This window comes from Phoca vitulina, unplaced genomic scaffold (assembly GCF_004348235.1).
Source record: "Phoca vitulina isolate PV1807 unplaced genomic scaffold, GSC_HSeal_1.0 scaffold63, whole genome shotgun sequence".
Classification (NCBI taxonomy): Eukaryota; Metazoa; Chordata; class Mammalia; order Carnivora; family Phocidae; genus Phoca; species Phoca vitulina.
This window is the reverse complement of record NW_022589766.1, coordinates 5296572-5312199: the sequence shown is the minus strand read 5'-3', so window position 1 is coordinate 5312199 and position 15628 is coordinate 5296572. Positions and strand designations below refer to the sequence as shown.

Genomic DNA, 15628 nt, shown 5'->3' with positions numbered 1-15628 from the left:
AAAATTATATAAATCCATAGAAAAGTTTCAACTTAACTTCCTGTGTAGCATTAAAAGAATAATATATGTTGGGGCGCCTGGGTGGCTCAGTCGGTTAAGCATCTGACTCCTGATTTTGGCCCAGGTCATGATCTCAAAGGTCATGAGTTCAAGCCCTGCATCAGGCTCCCCGCTCAGTGGGGAATCTGCTTGATTCTCTCTCTCCTCTCCCTCTGACCCCCCACTTCTAAAAAAAAATAATAATAATAATACATGTTTCCCCAACATTAGCTTATTAACTTTATCTGCTTGGTGTCCTAGAATTTCTAACGGGATTTTGGAAATTTGAATTCAAGTAGCATTAAGGTAATAGATACCTTGTATTTATGCAAAAGTATTTCCAAAGACTTCATGAAATTGGGGTTATATAGTGAAAATAAAAATAGTGTGTGTGTGCATGCGTGCATCTGTGCGTATGTAGATGTCTACATTTTGACACACGAGTCAAGAGTTCAGGTAAAACCTCAAGAGCCTGTGTTTCATGTGAATATTTCTTGTTAATCATGGGCCATTCTATGACACCAGGATCTTCTTGATCTCCCATAGTCAAATTAAAGACTTTGCAGCGGTTACGGAATAAAAAAGAAGTCATAGCTAGGAGAATCATTTAGCAAATGCCTACAAAATTTAGTACAATACATAGTATGCCATATGTGTTTAGTTGCTACGAAAGTTGCATTTTTAAAAAAAGATTTACTTATTTATGTATGTGACAGAGAGAGAGAGAGAGAGCACAAGCAGGGGGAATGGCAGGTAGAGGCAGAGGGAGAAGCAGGCTCCCCGCTGAGCAAGGAGCGGCCATGGGGCTTGGATCCCAGGACCCCGGGGCCACGACCCGAGCCGATGGCAGACGCCTAGCCAACTGAACCACCCAGGCGCCCCTAAAGTATGGGTTTTAGTGAATGAGAATGTATCAATATTGGTTCATTAATTGTAACAAAAGTGCCACATGAATGTAAAATGTTAATAATAGGGAAAGCTGCGTGGAGGGTGTGCAGGAACTCTCTGTACTATCTTTTCAATTTTTCTGTAAATCAAAAACTGTTCTAAAAAAAATAAAGCCTATTTTTAAAAGAAAGCTCTACAAGGCCAGAATTTGTTAAGTTAAAATTTAAAGAAACCTTGGGGGCGCCTGGGTGGCTCAGCTGGTTGGGCGACTGCCTTCGGCTCAGGTCATGATCCTGGAGTCCCAGGATCGAGTCCCGCATCGGGCTCCCTGCTCAGCAGGGAGTCTGCTTCTCCCTCTGACTCTCCCCCTCTCATGTACTCTCTCTCTCTCATTCTCTCTCTCAAATAAATAAATAAAATCTTTAAAAAAAAAAAATTTAAAGAAACCTTAAAATACAAAGGATCTAATGTAGTCAAAAAAATGTAAAAGGAAGCAGAATTCATTTGGCTGGAACTTACATGTAAATCTTGTGCTAATAACTATTTGGTTGGTGTAGATGGGCCGGGTAGTGGTAAAGTGAAAATCTGGTACATCACTTTGGAAATCTGAACCACTTGAGTGGAGTGAGGAAGCAGGCCTCCCTCACATCCTCTTAGGTGCCAGGACTCCCAGCCAAAGCCCAGTGGGAACTTAGACTTGGCACAAGGATAGAATTGAGAAAAGAAAGACTTTAACAAACCCAAACCATAGTATTAACAATTTTGTGTTGAGAGAATCTGCACGTTAGGTATTTTGTGTACTTGTAAAAAAATTAGGGCCTGGTAGAGTGAGCGCCCCATAACTAATTTAAAATGTGTACCTTAAGATTTAGAACTTCGAGATGGAATCTAAGTTTATGTTTGGCACCGAAATAGCTAATGAACCTCTAAGTTCACTATATTTATGGATTTCATTGGTTAGACTAGCAGTAATTATTTAGCACTTAGGAAAGATTCTTAAAAAGGAAGTAGAATTTCAAATGTAGTTAGAAATGTTGTAAATGTTGTAAAGTGTCCAATTAAGTGGATCAATGGGATCAAAGTCCCCTTAAAAGTAAATGATAAAAGTTGATAGACTGACCATTTTTTTTTTTTAAAGATTTTGTTTATTTATTTGACAGAGAGAGACACAGCAAGAGAGGGAACACAAGCAGGGGGAGCAAGAAAGGGAGAAGCAGGCTTCCCGCGGAGCAGGGAGCCCGATGCGGGGCTCGATCCCAGGACCCTGGGATCATGACCTGAGCCGAAGGCAGACGCTTAACGACTGAGCCACCCAGGCGCCCCTAGACTGACCATTTTTAATGGAACAGTAAATTTATAAGCTAAACTGAAAAGCTTAGGGAAGTGCCCTTGACCTTCACCGCTCTGCTGTATCCACAGCCATTGAGACCTCATGAAACCTCCTGGAGCTGTGAAGACTCAGGGCTTGTCACAGGACACCCTTGTCCCCACTCCCTGCAGAAGGACCCATTTTCCCCACCTCCCGCGATGCCCTGCCCCTCATCTTTCAGTGGTGGATAACTCTTTAACTCCTGGACAGGCATATGAATGGCCTGACGAATAAATAGGCATGCATGAGGTGGCTATAGGATTTACTGCCCAAAGCACGACATATATGAAAGGGGGCATGATTCATAATTATTCTGGAGTAATAGACTTAACCCAGAACTATCCTGGGACAACCAGGACAAGATCCCTGCAGGTATAAATGTGTGGTTCATAAATATACCAGGGAAAGAAATGAAGAAGTCTGCTTCCATTTTAAGATGGTATCAAGTCTCAACAGAATGTTAGATCCTTTCGTTTTAGTGGGAAAGCACTAAAACCCTTTCAAATATGTTATCAACAACACTGTCAAATAATATTTTATTAACCTAGCACTATAAGGTCTCCCCTCCCTGTGTATCACGAGGTTTCTTCTTTAGACCTGGGGTGTTATGAGACTCTCCCATCTCCACCAACTACAAGGCAATTCTTAGTGTTGGGTTATACTTTTGTAAAAAAGTCCTCCTGGGGGCACCTGGGTGGCTCAGTCAGTTAAGCGTCTGCCTTTGGCTCAGGTCCTGATCCCAGGGTCCTGGGATCGAGCCCCACATCAGGATCCCTGCTCAGCAGGGAGCCTGCTTCTCCATCTCCCTCTACCGCTCCCCCTGCTTGTGCTTCGCTCTCTTGCTCTCTCTTTCAAATAAATAAATAAAATCTAAAAAAAAAAAAAAGTCCTCCTGTAATTCTGAGTAAAGAGACTGAGGGTGAAAGTTGCCCAGCCCATGGCTGGTGAGGTTTCCCTGAATGCAGATAATCCTATAAATGATCTTAGTAGACTGCCTTATTTTAAAGTCTGTGGTTTTTTATTTTCCCTCAACTACATGCACACAAAGGCCTGCTGTGTCTTTCTGGGTGTCTTATTCTTTTTCTCTATCAATCACCCCATACGGTACACATGGCCTGGCAAACATATGGCCACATTATTTTTCATCCAAACGCTTGAAGCCATGTATTTTTGGCAGTTAATCAAATTCTGGTGTGTTCTCACGTTATGGGAAATCAGGCTAACACAGACACTTTGGCCCAGTCCCATCCCAGGGACTCGGCATCCTTCACAAGCCAGGTAATACTGGCTCAGAAACCCCACTGGAGCTAGTACATACGGCTCATTTCATAATAGCCAACTACTTTGCCCCAAATGCAGCACCTGGGGTATTACTTTTGGTCGTGGTCTTATTTGCAGAGTTGTTTATTTGGTGAAAGCTGGGAAAATTCCCTTGCCACCACCGATTTCGTACACTGCCTAAAATTCCCTCATTAGGGTTTTATCTTCAGGGGCTAAGAAATAAGTACAAGTGACCCTATAGTAATGGAAGCAACAGTTTCACTCTTCAGTGTGGGAGTTTGATCCAGTAATCCCTTCCAACAGCTGGCTGAGATCTAGAGAGAAGGCAGAGGAGTCTTGGTGCAGGTGGAAGGGGTTGGAGGGTACAGTAGACCAATCCAAAGGCGGGGCGGTTCTGGAGAACCAGAGAGTAGCCTGGAGGTCCTTCAAAGACACACTGGCCTTGGGACAGCCCTCTGTCCTGTGATCTTATGAGGCCACAGCTCCATCGGCCAAGAGTTCCACTGTGTGAAGAGGGGGCTATGGGTTTCCAAAATGGTAGCCAAGAATAGGCAACAACGGGTAAGTGGGGAAAGCCTAGTTTCCCCGCCTTTTGTATGTAATGCTTTCCCCCAGTTATCCCTGTTTCGGTTAACTCAGCAACCTTGTCCTGGGAATCTGGCACCAAAAGCCTTGGTTTTGTTCCCACCAGGAGGACTGGGCACTGAGGCTCTCACCTTTCAGCTGTTTTTCCCTGCAGACTCTGCTCAGGCCTCCCGGTGAGAGGCTACCTGACACCCAATACGAGTGAAGAACCAAAGCTGAGTTTTCTTAGCAACTGAGGTCTGCCCCTGCCACTGGGGAGGAGGTCCCCTGCCGAACTCTCTCTTCTTTGGAAGAAACACAACGGAGACCAAGTGAGAAGTAGCTACAATTTAATACAAACCTGCACCAGAACACAATGTGTCGGGCTGTTTTGTCTTTGCCTCAAACAGGTGGCCAGAGCACAGGACCATGTGTCGTCTTGGGGTTGACACAATCTTAGCACCATGACGTTTACAGAGGAGTGAGAAGTCACTTGGGTGCTGGAGGCTCCATCCCGACCCCAGGCTGTGCCTGCCGCCCGGGGCAGCTGGAGGGGGTTGGGGTTTTCGCGTGCTTCTGTGGTTTCTGGGTCAGTATTGGAAAAGCCCTCATCACGGCATTGGCTTGACAGACCTACTGTGGACTCCTAGCACTACACACACGCACACGCACACACGGTAGCACAATTTTCTGGTCACTTAATCCCACAAACCTAGAGAGCAGCTAAGGCAAGAACAACAGTATTTATTCAGCAAGTACAAGACCAGTTTGAGAGCTGCATTCAGGGCAACCAGAGACCCTTGTCATTCCAACCAGGAGCAGTGGGGCTGCTGATGGAGCTGGCTGGAGCTCTGCACAGGGGCAAGGAGTGGGGGGGGGGGGGGGGGGGGGGGGGTGGGGCTGACCGTTCCTTTGGTCCCTTGAACCTCCTTCTGATTTTCATCTAGAAGCTCCTGGGCAAGGGCGGGGTCTGTGAAAGGATCGGGGGGTATGTGTGTGTGGAGGGGGGGGTAAGATGAAGTGGAAGGCCTACTGTGGACCACTCCAAGATGTGGTCTCCCAGAGCCATCCCATGGACCATGCATCTCTCGGGCGGAGGCACTCAGAGAAGGTAAAGCTTTCTTAGCCCAAGCAGGGATGCTGTGCCCTCCGGCTGCCACCACTGCTCGGCTCTTTGGCATCTGCCCAAGGCCCACGACCCAGCAACGGGCTGGGATAAACAGGATGATGTGCGTTGTACCGAGGGGTCCGTGTCATGGTCTCCTAGGCCCAGATCTCTACCTACTGTCCCCGTGGCTGCCACCCCCCATGAGTGCCTTTGTTGCCTCTGCTCCCTGGGGTACCGTCTCTGTCCTTTCAGTTCCTAAGTGAGGAAGATGAGCAAGAAGGGAGGATGTGGAGGCAACTCAAGTCATAGGGCAAGCCCCCCAACATTTAACTAGTGCTGGCTCAGAGAGTGAATAGGCGTTAGCTGGTTTATGAGAAAGATCTATCTACCTGTGCAAAACAAAGCAGAATGCCTACCACGGGAGTAAGTCTTCTGGATGGTTCAATTCTCAGGTGGGATCTACAAGAGACGTCCCCCCACTCTTCCTTTCCACAACTAGGGTAGACGAGCCAAGCTCTTAAGGGTCGTCATGGACACTCGTGGGGTCAGAAGGCCTAAACTTTCTGGGCCTCATCTGTGAAATGGGGAGAATAACATATGCTCTGCAGTCGGGCGGAGCAATCGAGAGCTCGTATATGGAAGTGCTTTGAAAGCATGTAAAGCACTGAAGAAATGTGCAGGGTAGGACCACCAGCCCAAGAGCCCCAGGGCAAGCGCGGGGTGCGCAAAGCGAATGTGCAACATGAAATCACTTCCCTGCCCGGAGGGCAAGGCTTAAGAAGGGCAGGCAGCTGGGATGCCTCCCGGCTCACTCAGGGTGGATGATCACCCAGCCTCTAGCGTTTCCTTGGAAACCTCCCGGGGCATCCGAGGCAGGGAGAGCCCAACTGGACGTGGGAGGAGACGGAGGCCACGAGCAGGGAAAGGGGAGGTGTTGACCCCAGGAGGCCACAGCACCTGTGCGGCAAGGTGGGTTTTCCGGCCTGGTGCTGCTGGCCTGGCCTCCTTCCCCGGCCTCTAGCCTGCTCACTCCCGAGTCCTGCTCCCCCTCTCTCAGCAGGCGTGAGGCCTCTTGCCAATCACACGGGAGGAGTGGCTGGGCCTCTGTCCAGTGGGGGGAGTTTACAGGAAGCTGGGTGTTTGGGGGTGTTAGTGCTGGGAGGGGCGACTCTGCTTCCCGGAGGTCCCCAGGGCTGGCATACTGGGCCCCCCACCCAGAATGTAGACAACTACCCCAGGATTGGTGGGGGGGCGGGAGGAGGGCGTGGGACAGGGCCACGGCAGCCTGGAAGACTCTGGGTGGGGAGAAGAAGGGCCCGTGAGCCCGGCACCTCGCCCCGCTCCTCGTCTGTGCCCTAGGCTGTCTGGTCGGCGTCGAGTGCAGCGTCTCTTAAGGTCCACATCTACTCCTGTTTCTATGCTATGCTAGTGACACGAAGCACCGTTATTCTTCACAGGATGCACAAACAAGTCAAACCAAACCACTGCGCAAACCAAACGTGCAAAACAAAATCATGTACACGCGCCTGGCACCAGCCCCGTGCCCCGCCCAGCGAGCCCCTCGGGGCCTGTGACTCCCAGAGGCTGGGGTGGGAGGAGGAAGAAGCTGGCAAAGGGTGCAGAGTGTCCCCACCACACGCACACGGGAGCCAGCGTTGAGTCAGGAGGAACGGGACACCCTGGGCATGGCTGGGGAGCCAACAGCTGTCTGACTTGGGAAAAGTGACCACAGGGCCTCCTGCGGGGGAGGGGGTCCTTTTCCTCCAACACCCACCTGCTAAAGTGCTCCGGACAGCTGGTGGGTCGGCCAGGGGGCAGGGCACTAAAGGCCAGCACGTGGAGGGGGGGTGAGAGGAGGGGCTGGGCTGGGCTCTATGCAGTGGGCTCGGTGCATAGTGTGGCTTTCCTGGGCCCCCAAAAAAGCCTGCCGGGGCCAAGGCAGGAAAGGACTGCAGCGGGAGGAACACATCTCAAAGTGCCTGTTAGGGTTGGCTCGAAGCACAGTGAATCACGGGTCAGACATGGGGAGGGCTCCCCGGGTCCCGTGGCCCCCTCAGGTGGTGTGCCGCCCGGCCCAGCCTCTCCCGCCCCCTGCAGCCGTGGCCGGAGGGTGTGCGGGCTGGTGGCAGCGGTGCGTCCTCACTTGGGGGGCTGGTCAGTGCCTTTACCAAATGCCGCTTGACCTGCCTCCGGGGGGAGCGAGGATCCGAGCCGAAGCTCGCTTTGGAACGTGGTCGTCGATTTGAGAACCTGCAGGGAAGGAAGCAGAGGGTGAGCTCGGCGGCTCTCGCCCGGGTTATAAGCGCACAGCCACCATCTAGCGGGGGAGGCTGGTAAGCCCTCTGTGGGTATGCTCTAACCGAAGCCTCACAGCTCCAGCCCATTTTCCAGATGAGCACACCGAGGCTCAGGGAAGTTAAGTGGCTCGCCCAGGGTTACAGTGTGTATAAGTGGTAGCGCCTGGATTTGAACCCGGGTCTTTCTGATTCAGGGCCTCTGCCACCTTCGCTCCCAAGCCTGGGAATGTGGGCTTTTGTGGTGCACACAGACCACGAATCAGCCCGTCAGCATGTGGACCTTTGTACACACGCCCCGGTGAGTACAACAGGGAGAAGGCTGGGCACTCCATTGTTCTGGAAAACCAAAGAACCACACCCCAAGGGCCCAGCGTCTTGAAATCCCAAGACTTAGAAAAAAGAGGCTTGGTGTCCCAGGGAGTGAGTGGGACATTCTTCAGTCCAGCCCATCCAGAACAGACAAGGCTGGGTGGAAGGAAGGTGGGAGGACGCCTGATATTTGCTGAGTCTGAGAGACGTCGTGCCCTGAGATGTGGCAGAAGCCAACGGCCGGTGCACCCACAGCTCTGAGCGCCTTGAGGCTTCTCCGGGGGTGGCTGACGCCTGAAGGGCGGAATGCACTCCACACCACGGATTCCTGTGACTCCCAGCACCCGTGTCTTGTCACTGTGGCCCTCAGGGTGGGGGAACAGTTATCATGGCAATGAGACTGGCTCTGAGGATGGAGAGGACCCCCACCCTAACCGCAAGGTCCTCAAAACAGGAAGCATGTGTCCTTTGACCTGAGCTGCCCCCAGCACATAGTGGGGCACAGAGGAAGCTCGGGGGGCAGCCCTGCTCCCTTGGTACTCCTCGGCCTCTCGTATTAGGACAGCTTGTATGTACAGTAAATGCCACGCCCTGTGTGGAAGGATCTGGATCTTGCTCCTTTCACTGTTCAGGCCCCAGTGTGGCCCTTGCAGAGCGATGCCAGGCCTCCACCTGGTCTGGTTCCGAAGGCCACTCAGCGAGTTCAGGGAGACTTGGCCCTGCCCTCTTCAAGCGGGGGTCCCAGCATCCGTCAGAGCTGCCTGCAGGACCAGGCCACCTTATATAGCCTTGCTCGTTCTCCGGGAGGGCTACCGTTTTTGTGGCAATGACCCCCACCTTTCACTACTGCAGAGTGCCTGGGATAAATAAAGTCCCAGAGCACAGACACACCCCATGTATCATCTATGGTATCACATGCATTACAATTGTTGGCAAAAAAGAAGGTGCTGGAGGGGCAAACATGGGGCTGGGGTGAGAGAGGAAAGGGAATAAGGGAAACACCTCTTTCAGAGGCTGGTGAGGAGCAGGGATGGGGACGGAGAGACCGCAGTGGGGGTCCAGTCCCACGTAGCACAGAGGGTTAACCCTTCTGAGCTCTGATCATCCCCAGGGCACCCACTGTGTGCAGAGCCCTCAAGATGTTTCAAGGGGAAAAAAAAAAGTATCTGGACTTAGAAGCCATGGGGAGAGGAGCACCAGACAAGCTGTGGCCTCTTGGAGTGGCTGGTGCCCCGTGACCTGGAGAGCCCTCCCGCCCCTCCTAATGTTGCTGTGTCTCTACTGTGGGACCCGGCACTCATCTCTAGACATGCGGGGGCCGGGGCAGGGGAGAAGATGGAGAGGAAACGCTGCGGAAGTCCCTCAGCTCCTGCTACCCCACTGCGGGAGAGACGCAGGTCCCGGGCGGAGTGGCCCCTGCTCTTACCAGAGAGGCTGAAGCTGGACTCATGAAGGTCCCTCATGCCCCCGTGTCGGGTAACGGGCCGGGTGGGGGTGTCTGCGAGTGGCGTGCCCATCTCCTTTTTCCCAGGATGCACAACGATGGCTACATCCCCCAGGTAGGGCGTACGGTCCACTCCCCTAACCTTTAAGGTCTAGTGAAGGACGGAGAAGGAGAAAACGGGAAAAGAGGACACTGTCAGAGCCCAGACACCATCGCCACCAGAGCCTCCTCCATGGCTGACAGGAGGTTGGATGCCGCCACTCTGCTCAGGACCCAAATGACTGGATGCGACAAAAGTTCCTTACATCTGGAGCTCAGGGAGTGGAGGATTCTCTTACCTCCTAAACAGTGTGTGTGAGCGCAGGCATGCACGCTTGCATACGGGGGCCCCTGTGGGCTCCCCCTCAATATTGGTAGAATCCTTTCCAAGGTAGCGGGCAGATTTCTGGGGTATTCCCCTCACCTGGAGCAATGCTATCCCCTCTCTTGCCAGGCTCCCAAGAGGCCATGCCTTTTACTGTGACCTGACAACTCTATGGGGACAGAAGCAAAATAGAGCTGATTTGGAGATGAGAATCCCCCCGACCCCCATGGCAATACTAATGAGTTTTGTACTCACAAAGGCAGTAAAGTTAAGAGCCTATGTTCTGCATCCAGTATGGGTTCCAATCCCAGCTCTGCGACCTTATGCAAGTTATCTAATCTCTCTGTGTCTGTTTCCTTATTTGTCAAATTAGGATGAAGATAGTACCTATTAGTATTACATATAGAATTGTTACGAGATCAAATGGATTAATATACATAAAGCTCTCAGAACAGCTCTGGCACGTGGCAAGTGACATAAAGGACCAGCAGCCCTAATTACGGCAGAGGTCACTTACGTGTGCTTGTTCACGTTAGAAGGTGCTACCGTGAGGAGGACAGAGTGAGTTGGAGTGGGCACACAGGGTCTGAAGCAGCAGTGTAGATGATCTACACCCCAGGCACTCGTCAGGGACAGAACCTCAACCTCCTTGCTGCTTGCTGCTTACTGAAAATCTTGTTGAAACAATACATACGGGGAATTTCTTGAAGGAGCTTCCGCCTACATACATATTCCTTTATATTCTCCCACAACAGAGCCATAGTTTAGCTCAACCCTCAGAACGTCAAGCCTGGTCTGAACTGTTTCGGCCTTTACGGGGCTGCACTTTGCCATCCCGGCTTTGGAGGCCGGGGTCCCAGGCGGGGGGGTGGGGTTCGTAGAAGCACGGGCTGGCTGAATCCTGAGCGGGTGACCCTGGCAGGCCACACCCCGGCTGCTGGCAGCCCCCTCACTACTGGCTGCACACCGAACCCTCCACCGAGATGCTTTCTTCCCCGAGGCCCATGCTCTTTAGGGGCCGATCATTCATCATTTTTGGAAAATGAGATTTTTTTGTTAGTTTCCTTTTTCTGCATACGTGCATTCTTTTACAGAAAGGCTGTGACAACAGGCAATAGAACAAGCCTTTGCTTGGGAACCTTACATTGTCATTGTAATAAATGCTTCAGATACAGAGACCCTGGGTTGAATTTCCATCAGTCCTGGAAGCTGGTGCTCCTCCACCTCGGCTGGCCTGAGGAGCCCACACGTTGTGAATTGGTATCCATCTCATGCGTTTATGAGGCTGCCTTTTAGAGGGGCTTACAGTACTTTCTGTGACCCTTGTTGATCCTATTTCCTGACTAAAATATCTTTTTTTGGAAAGACCACAGAACTGTCATCAGATATTCTTTTTTTTTTTTCAAATTGCAATATAATTTATGTACCACGAAACTTGCCATTTTAAAGTATATAATTCAGGGGTCCCTGGGTGGCTTAGTCAGTTAAGTGTCCGACTCTTGATTTCTGCTCAGGTCATGATCTCGGGTCGTGAGATCAAGCCCCATGTCGGGCTCTGTGCTCAGCACCGAGTCTGCTTAAGATTCTCTCCCTCTCCCTCTGGCACCCCCCGCCACTCGCACTCTCTCTCTCTCTTCCTCAAAAAAAAAAAAAAAAATTAATGGAGTATACAATTCAGTGATGTTTCAGAGGTGTGTATATTCACAACATTGGGCCACTCCCACAACCTTCTCATTCCCAAACATTTTCATCACCCCAAAAGCAATCCCACACCCATTCCCCAGCACCCAGCCCTGAGTAACCACTGATGGATTTTCTGTCTACGGATTTCCTTCTTCTGGACATTTCCTATAAATGGGATCATAAAATATGTGGTCTTTTGTGACTAGATTCTTTCACTTAGCGTCAGGTTTTTGAGGCTCACGTATATGGTGTGTAGTATCTGTCAGCACTCCATTTCCTTTTCTGGCTCAATAATATTCTACCCTATGGATATACCTCATTCTGTTTATCCATTCAACAGCTGATGGACATTTGAGTTGTATCCACTTCTTGCCCTCTACAAATAATGCTGCTATGAACATTACGTAAAGCTTTTGTGTAGATACATATTTTGATTTCCCTTGAGGCTATACCCAAGAGTAGAGCTCATTTGGTAACTCTAATATCTAACTTTTGGGGAACTGCCAAACTGTCTTCCAAAGTGGCTGCACCATTTCGCATTCCCGCCAGCAATGAATAAGGGTCCCAGTTTCTCCACATCCTAACCGGCACATGTTATTTTCCAGTTTCCTTTTTAAAATGACAGCCACCCTTTGTCAGACATTCTGGTGTATGAATGCCTCCCTCTTCGGGCTCTTGTCGGTACGCCTTCCAGAGGCTGGCTGAGGCCTCTGCCACCGTCCACATCCGAGGAGCACACTGGAGATGGGACTATTCACCTCCCAACAGACCCTGAGCTTGCTTTTGGATTGAACACTGTGATAACTGAAGTCATGGTTTTGTTTTGTTTTGTTTTCATGTAACCCAAGTCTGCTCCCCCACAGCAGATCTGGCTTTGGATTTCTTCCTTTGTTAGCCTTGGGCAGAGAAGGATCAATCGTCATCCTGAGAGCTCTGGGCCCTCACACATGGAAAAAGCCAGCAGGATTGATCTTCTGGTGTTCATATGCCCTATTTACTCTGATGCTCTAGATGCTTGCTTCTCAAATATCAGTCTTACACACCCTTACTTCATCGAGACTGGGAAGGAACCAGGCAATGGTGGAACCTTGAAGGCCCCACAAGCCAGCGAATCAAGAGGAACTCAGCGGTCACAGACACGCTCACGTTTGCCTCCCGTGCCTTTGGGAACCCGGAACTCCCAGTTTGCCCGATCACTTAAAATTCTATCTGGAAATCAGGGGCGCCTGGCTGGCTCAGTCAGAGGAGCATGTGACTCTTGATCTCGGGGATGGGAGTTTGAGCCCCACGTGGGGTGTAGAGATGACTTAAATAACTAATACTTAAAAAAAACTTCTATCTGATAATCAAAGATGGGGAATGGAAACTGGCACTATCCTGCTCTGGCGTTTCCCTTGTCCCGTCACACACACCCCTCCCAGCCCAGGAGGCCTGGACCATAGTTTGTGAAAGAAAGCTGTAGTTTTTGTGAATGCACTTGTACAGAGGGGCTCTATTGAGGACGACACTCGGGTGGAACGAAGTCTTGGTGAGGGCCCCGAAAAGTGCAGGAAGGCCTACTTGCCTCCCATCCCACCCGGTGGAACCTTCCTTCCGGAGCTGGGGCTTCACAGGCCAGCCAGAGTAGTGGGTGTTCAGAGAACAGCTGGGAGGGCACAGGCTGAAGCAGCTGCTCCTGAAAGCCTTTGGGTGGTTCCAGGAAGGAATGAGAAGGGGAACAAGGAGGGGAGGTCTGAGGCACCGAATAAAGAAGCTTGGCTTTGGCATAAAGGACTAGAGAACCAAGAGACTAAGAAAGTCTGGCTGAAGATGAGAGGTCATATGATCATTTTATGGCAAGTGTGCCAAGCCCCAGGCAGCTCTTAAAAGCCCTATTCCTGAGATACTATTGAGCAGACTTCTAGAGCTCAGTCATATGGCAGCTGAGTCTATTTTCAGTCAGGGTCCTTTATATCTCTGGTCCCTGTTGGAAGCCAGAGCTGATGATGAGTGGAGAGCACGGGGCCTGGGAGTAGGAAGCTGATGCTGGCCTGGGACAGTGACCACAATATGGGGGGTGGGGTGGGGGCAGGGAGGTCACCTGGAAGGGTCCAGAAAAGGCGCCCCTACCAGCTGCTACTTAGGGCCTCTGGCTGAAAAACACACAGACCATTTTACTGGGCCTCACCCCTGCACAGACAAGCGGCTGACAGACAAGGCTGAGCTGAGCAGTTTACCAGAAATCTGCACTGAACTTTCTTCAGAACACACAGTGAGCACCTGCTGTGTACAGAGGACTGGGATGTACTGGGCAAAAGGAACAGAAGAACAGAACACCGGGGAAGCTGGGTGAGGAAATTAAAAAAAAAAAAAAAAAAAAAGATCAACATCTCTTAAGTGTGCCATGATTCCAACCACGGCATCCCAGAGCCTAGGCAGGAGAGCTGCTGGGCCCTCGGTCGTGCTAGAAGAATGCTCGCCCTATCTAGACAGGAGCCTTCTGAAGCCACACTAATGCTGCCTTAGGCCACAGGAAGGGGAGAGGAAACAGCATGATGCTTTCAGCTCTCAGGGTGTCAGAGCTGTTCTCTCCTGATGATCTGCGACCTCTGCCCAGAGGCCAGGCCTGCAGTCCCCAGCACCTGGCGTTGTCAGCAAGAACTCGGGCCAGATTCTCCAGGCCAGCTCTCAAAGATAAGGCTGGACAATCAATCCCCAAGCAATGAAGGTACAGCCAGTCTTCCTTTGGGTAACTGTGTCTACTCGGAGGACAGAACCCCTGGGGATGAGGAGAAGCCCAAAACTTTAGTGAACAGGGTGCTTATGGAATCCAAGGACTGGGTGGGACCCCTGAGATATGAACTGTTCCAGACCTGGCCTGACCATTAGCAGTGCTGGGGGAGGGGGGGGTCCAAACCTGGCAAATCCCACCCACCTTACTACAGTCACAAGGGAGGGGGAGGGTTCAGGGAAAGAGCAACTCCAGGGCAAATATGGTAACCCAGGCCAAGCCAGGAATTCCACTGGAGGATGGGCAAGAATCTTCGCAGAGACTAGATGCTGGGGACATCTGTGAGCAGCCTTTAGTATTCCCTTAGCTCCAGGGGAATTAGTGACTGTTCCCACTACGTTTTACTTTGTTATAGGTACCCCTTTCTGCTCTTTCAATTGTTCCTAAAGTGACCATTCCAGGCAATAGGATTCAGTGGGAGAAGAGAGTGAGACCATCTTTGAGATTTAATACAGTCATTATAGAATCCCCAACAGGGGGCCTCAACCTCTTCCCATACCCTTCTTCTCCATCCCTCATCTTACCTTTTCTCTCTGGACTAGCTTCTTGTAGACAGTGTCCGGGAAGGACCTCAGGGGATAGAACTTGCCAGTGCCCTCAGCACACATGAAGACACCATTCTCGTACACGACTCGCCCCCGGCTGATGGTGACCAGCGGGACGCCATGGCAGCGCATGTTCTCGTACAGGTTGAAGTCTCCTCCCTGCACCTGGGTGCTGGATGAAATGGTCCTGCGGGAGAAGCAGTGGTGGGATAGAAAGCTCTGAGAAGAGGTAAAGATGTCTCAGCTCAGTGGAATGGGGGGATGCTCAGTGGGATGGGGTGATGCTCAGTAGAATGGGGTGATGCTCAAAGTGGGAAGGGAGGATGCTCAGTGGGAAGGGGAAATGCTCAGTGGGAAGGGGTGATGTTCAGTGGGATGAGGAGATGTTCAGTAGGAAGGGGAGATGCTCAGTGGGATGGGGAGATGCTCAGTGGAATGGGGTGATGCTCAGTGGGAAGGGGTGATGCTCAGTGGGAAGGGGTGATGCTCAGTAGGAAGGGGGGATGCTCAGTAGGAAGGTGGATGCTCAGTGGGAAGGGTGATGCTCAGTTGGAAAGGGTGATGCTCAGTAGGAAGGGGGGATGCTCAGTAGGAAGGTGGATGCTCAGTGGAATGGGGTGATGCTCAGTGGGAAGGGGTGATGCTCAGTTGGAAAGGGTGATGCTCAGTAGGAAGGGGGGATGCTCAGTAGGAAGGTGGATGCTCAGTGGAAAGGGTGATGCTCAGTTGGAAAGGGTGATGCTCAGTAGGAAGGGGGGATGCTCAGTGGGATGGGGGGGATGCTCAGTGGGAAGGAATGATCCCCCAAAGCTGGTTGTTGCAGGTTGAATTGTATTACCCCCCAAAATTATATACTGAAGTCCTCATCCCCAGTCTCTGAATGTGCCTACATTTAGAGATAGGGCTTTTAAAGAGCTAATTAAAGTAAAATGAGGTCATATGGGTGGACCCTAATCCAATCTGACTG

General features: G+C 51.1%; 1 protein-coding gene across 3 annotated transcripts in view; it reads right to left on the bottom strand.

Annotated features, from left to right (window-relative positions):
* Positions 1 to 5039: 5039 nt before the first annotated feature.
* DPYSL5 (dihydropyrimidinase like 5) overlaps positions 5040 to 15628 on the bottom strand; it is a 91822-nt gene continuing 81233 nt past the window's right edge. For all 3 annotated transcript variants that reach the window (XM_032391504.1, XM_032391506.1, XM_032391505.1), the window contains exons 11-13: positions 14641 to 14848; positions 9282 to 9450; positions 5040 to 7499 (exon numbers count right to left, since the gene is read on the bottom strand). In XM_032391504.1, coding sequence (XP_032247395.1) covers positions 7414 to 7499; positions 9282 to 9450; positions 14641 to 14848 — 463 coding nt within the window. In that variant the 3' untranslated portion in view covers positions 5040 to 7413. The remainder of the gene's footprint in view (positions 7500 to 9281; positions 9451 to 14640; positions 14849 to 15628) is intronic.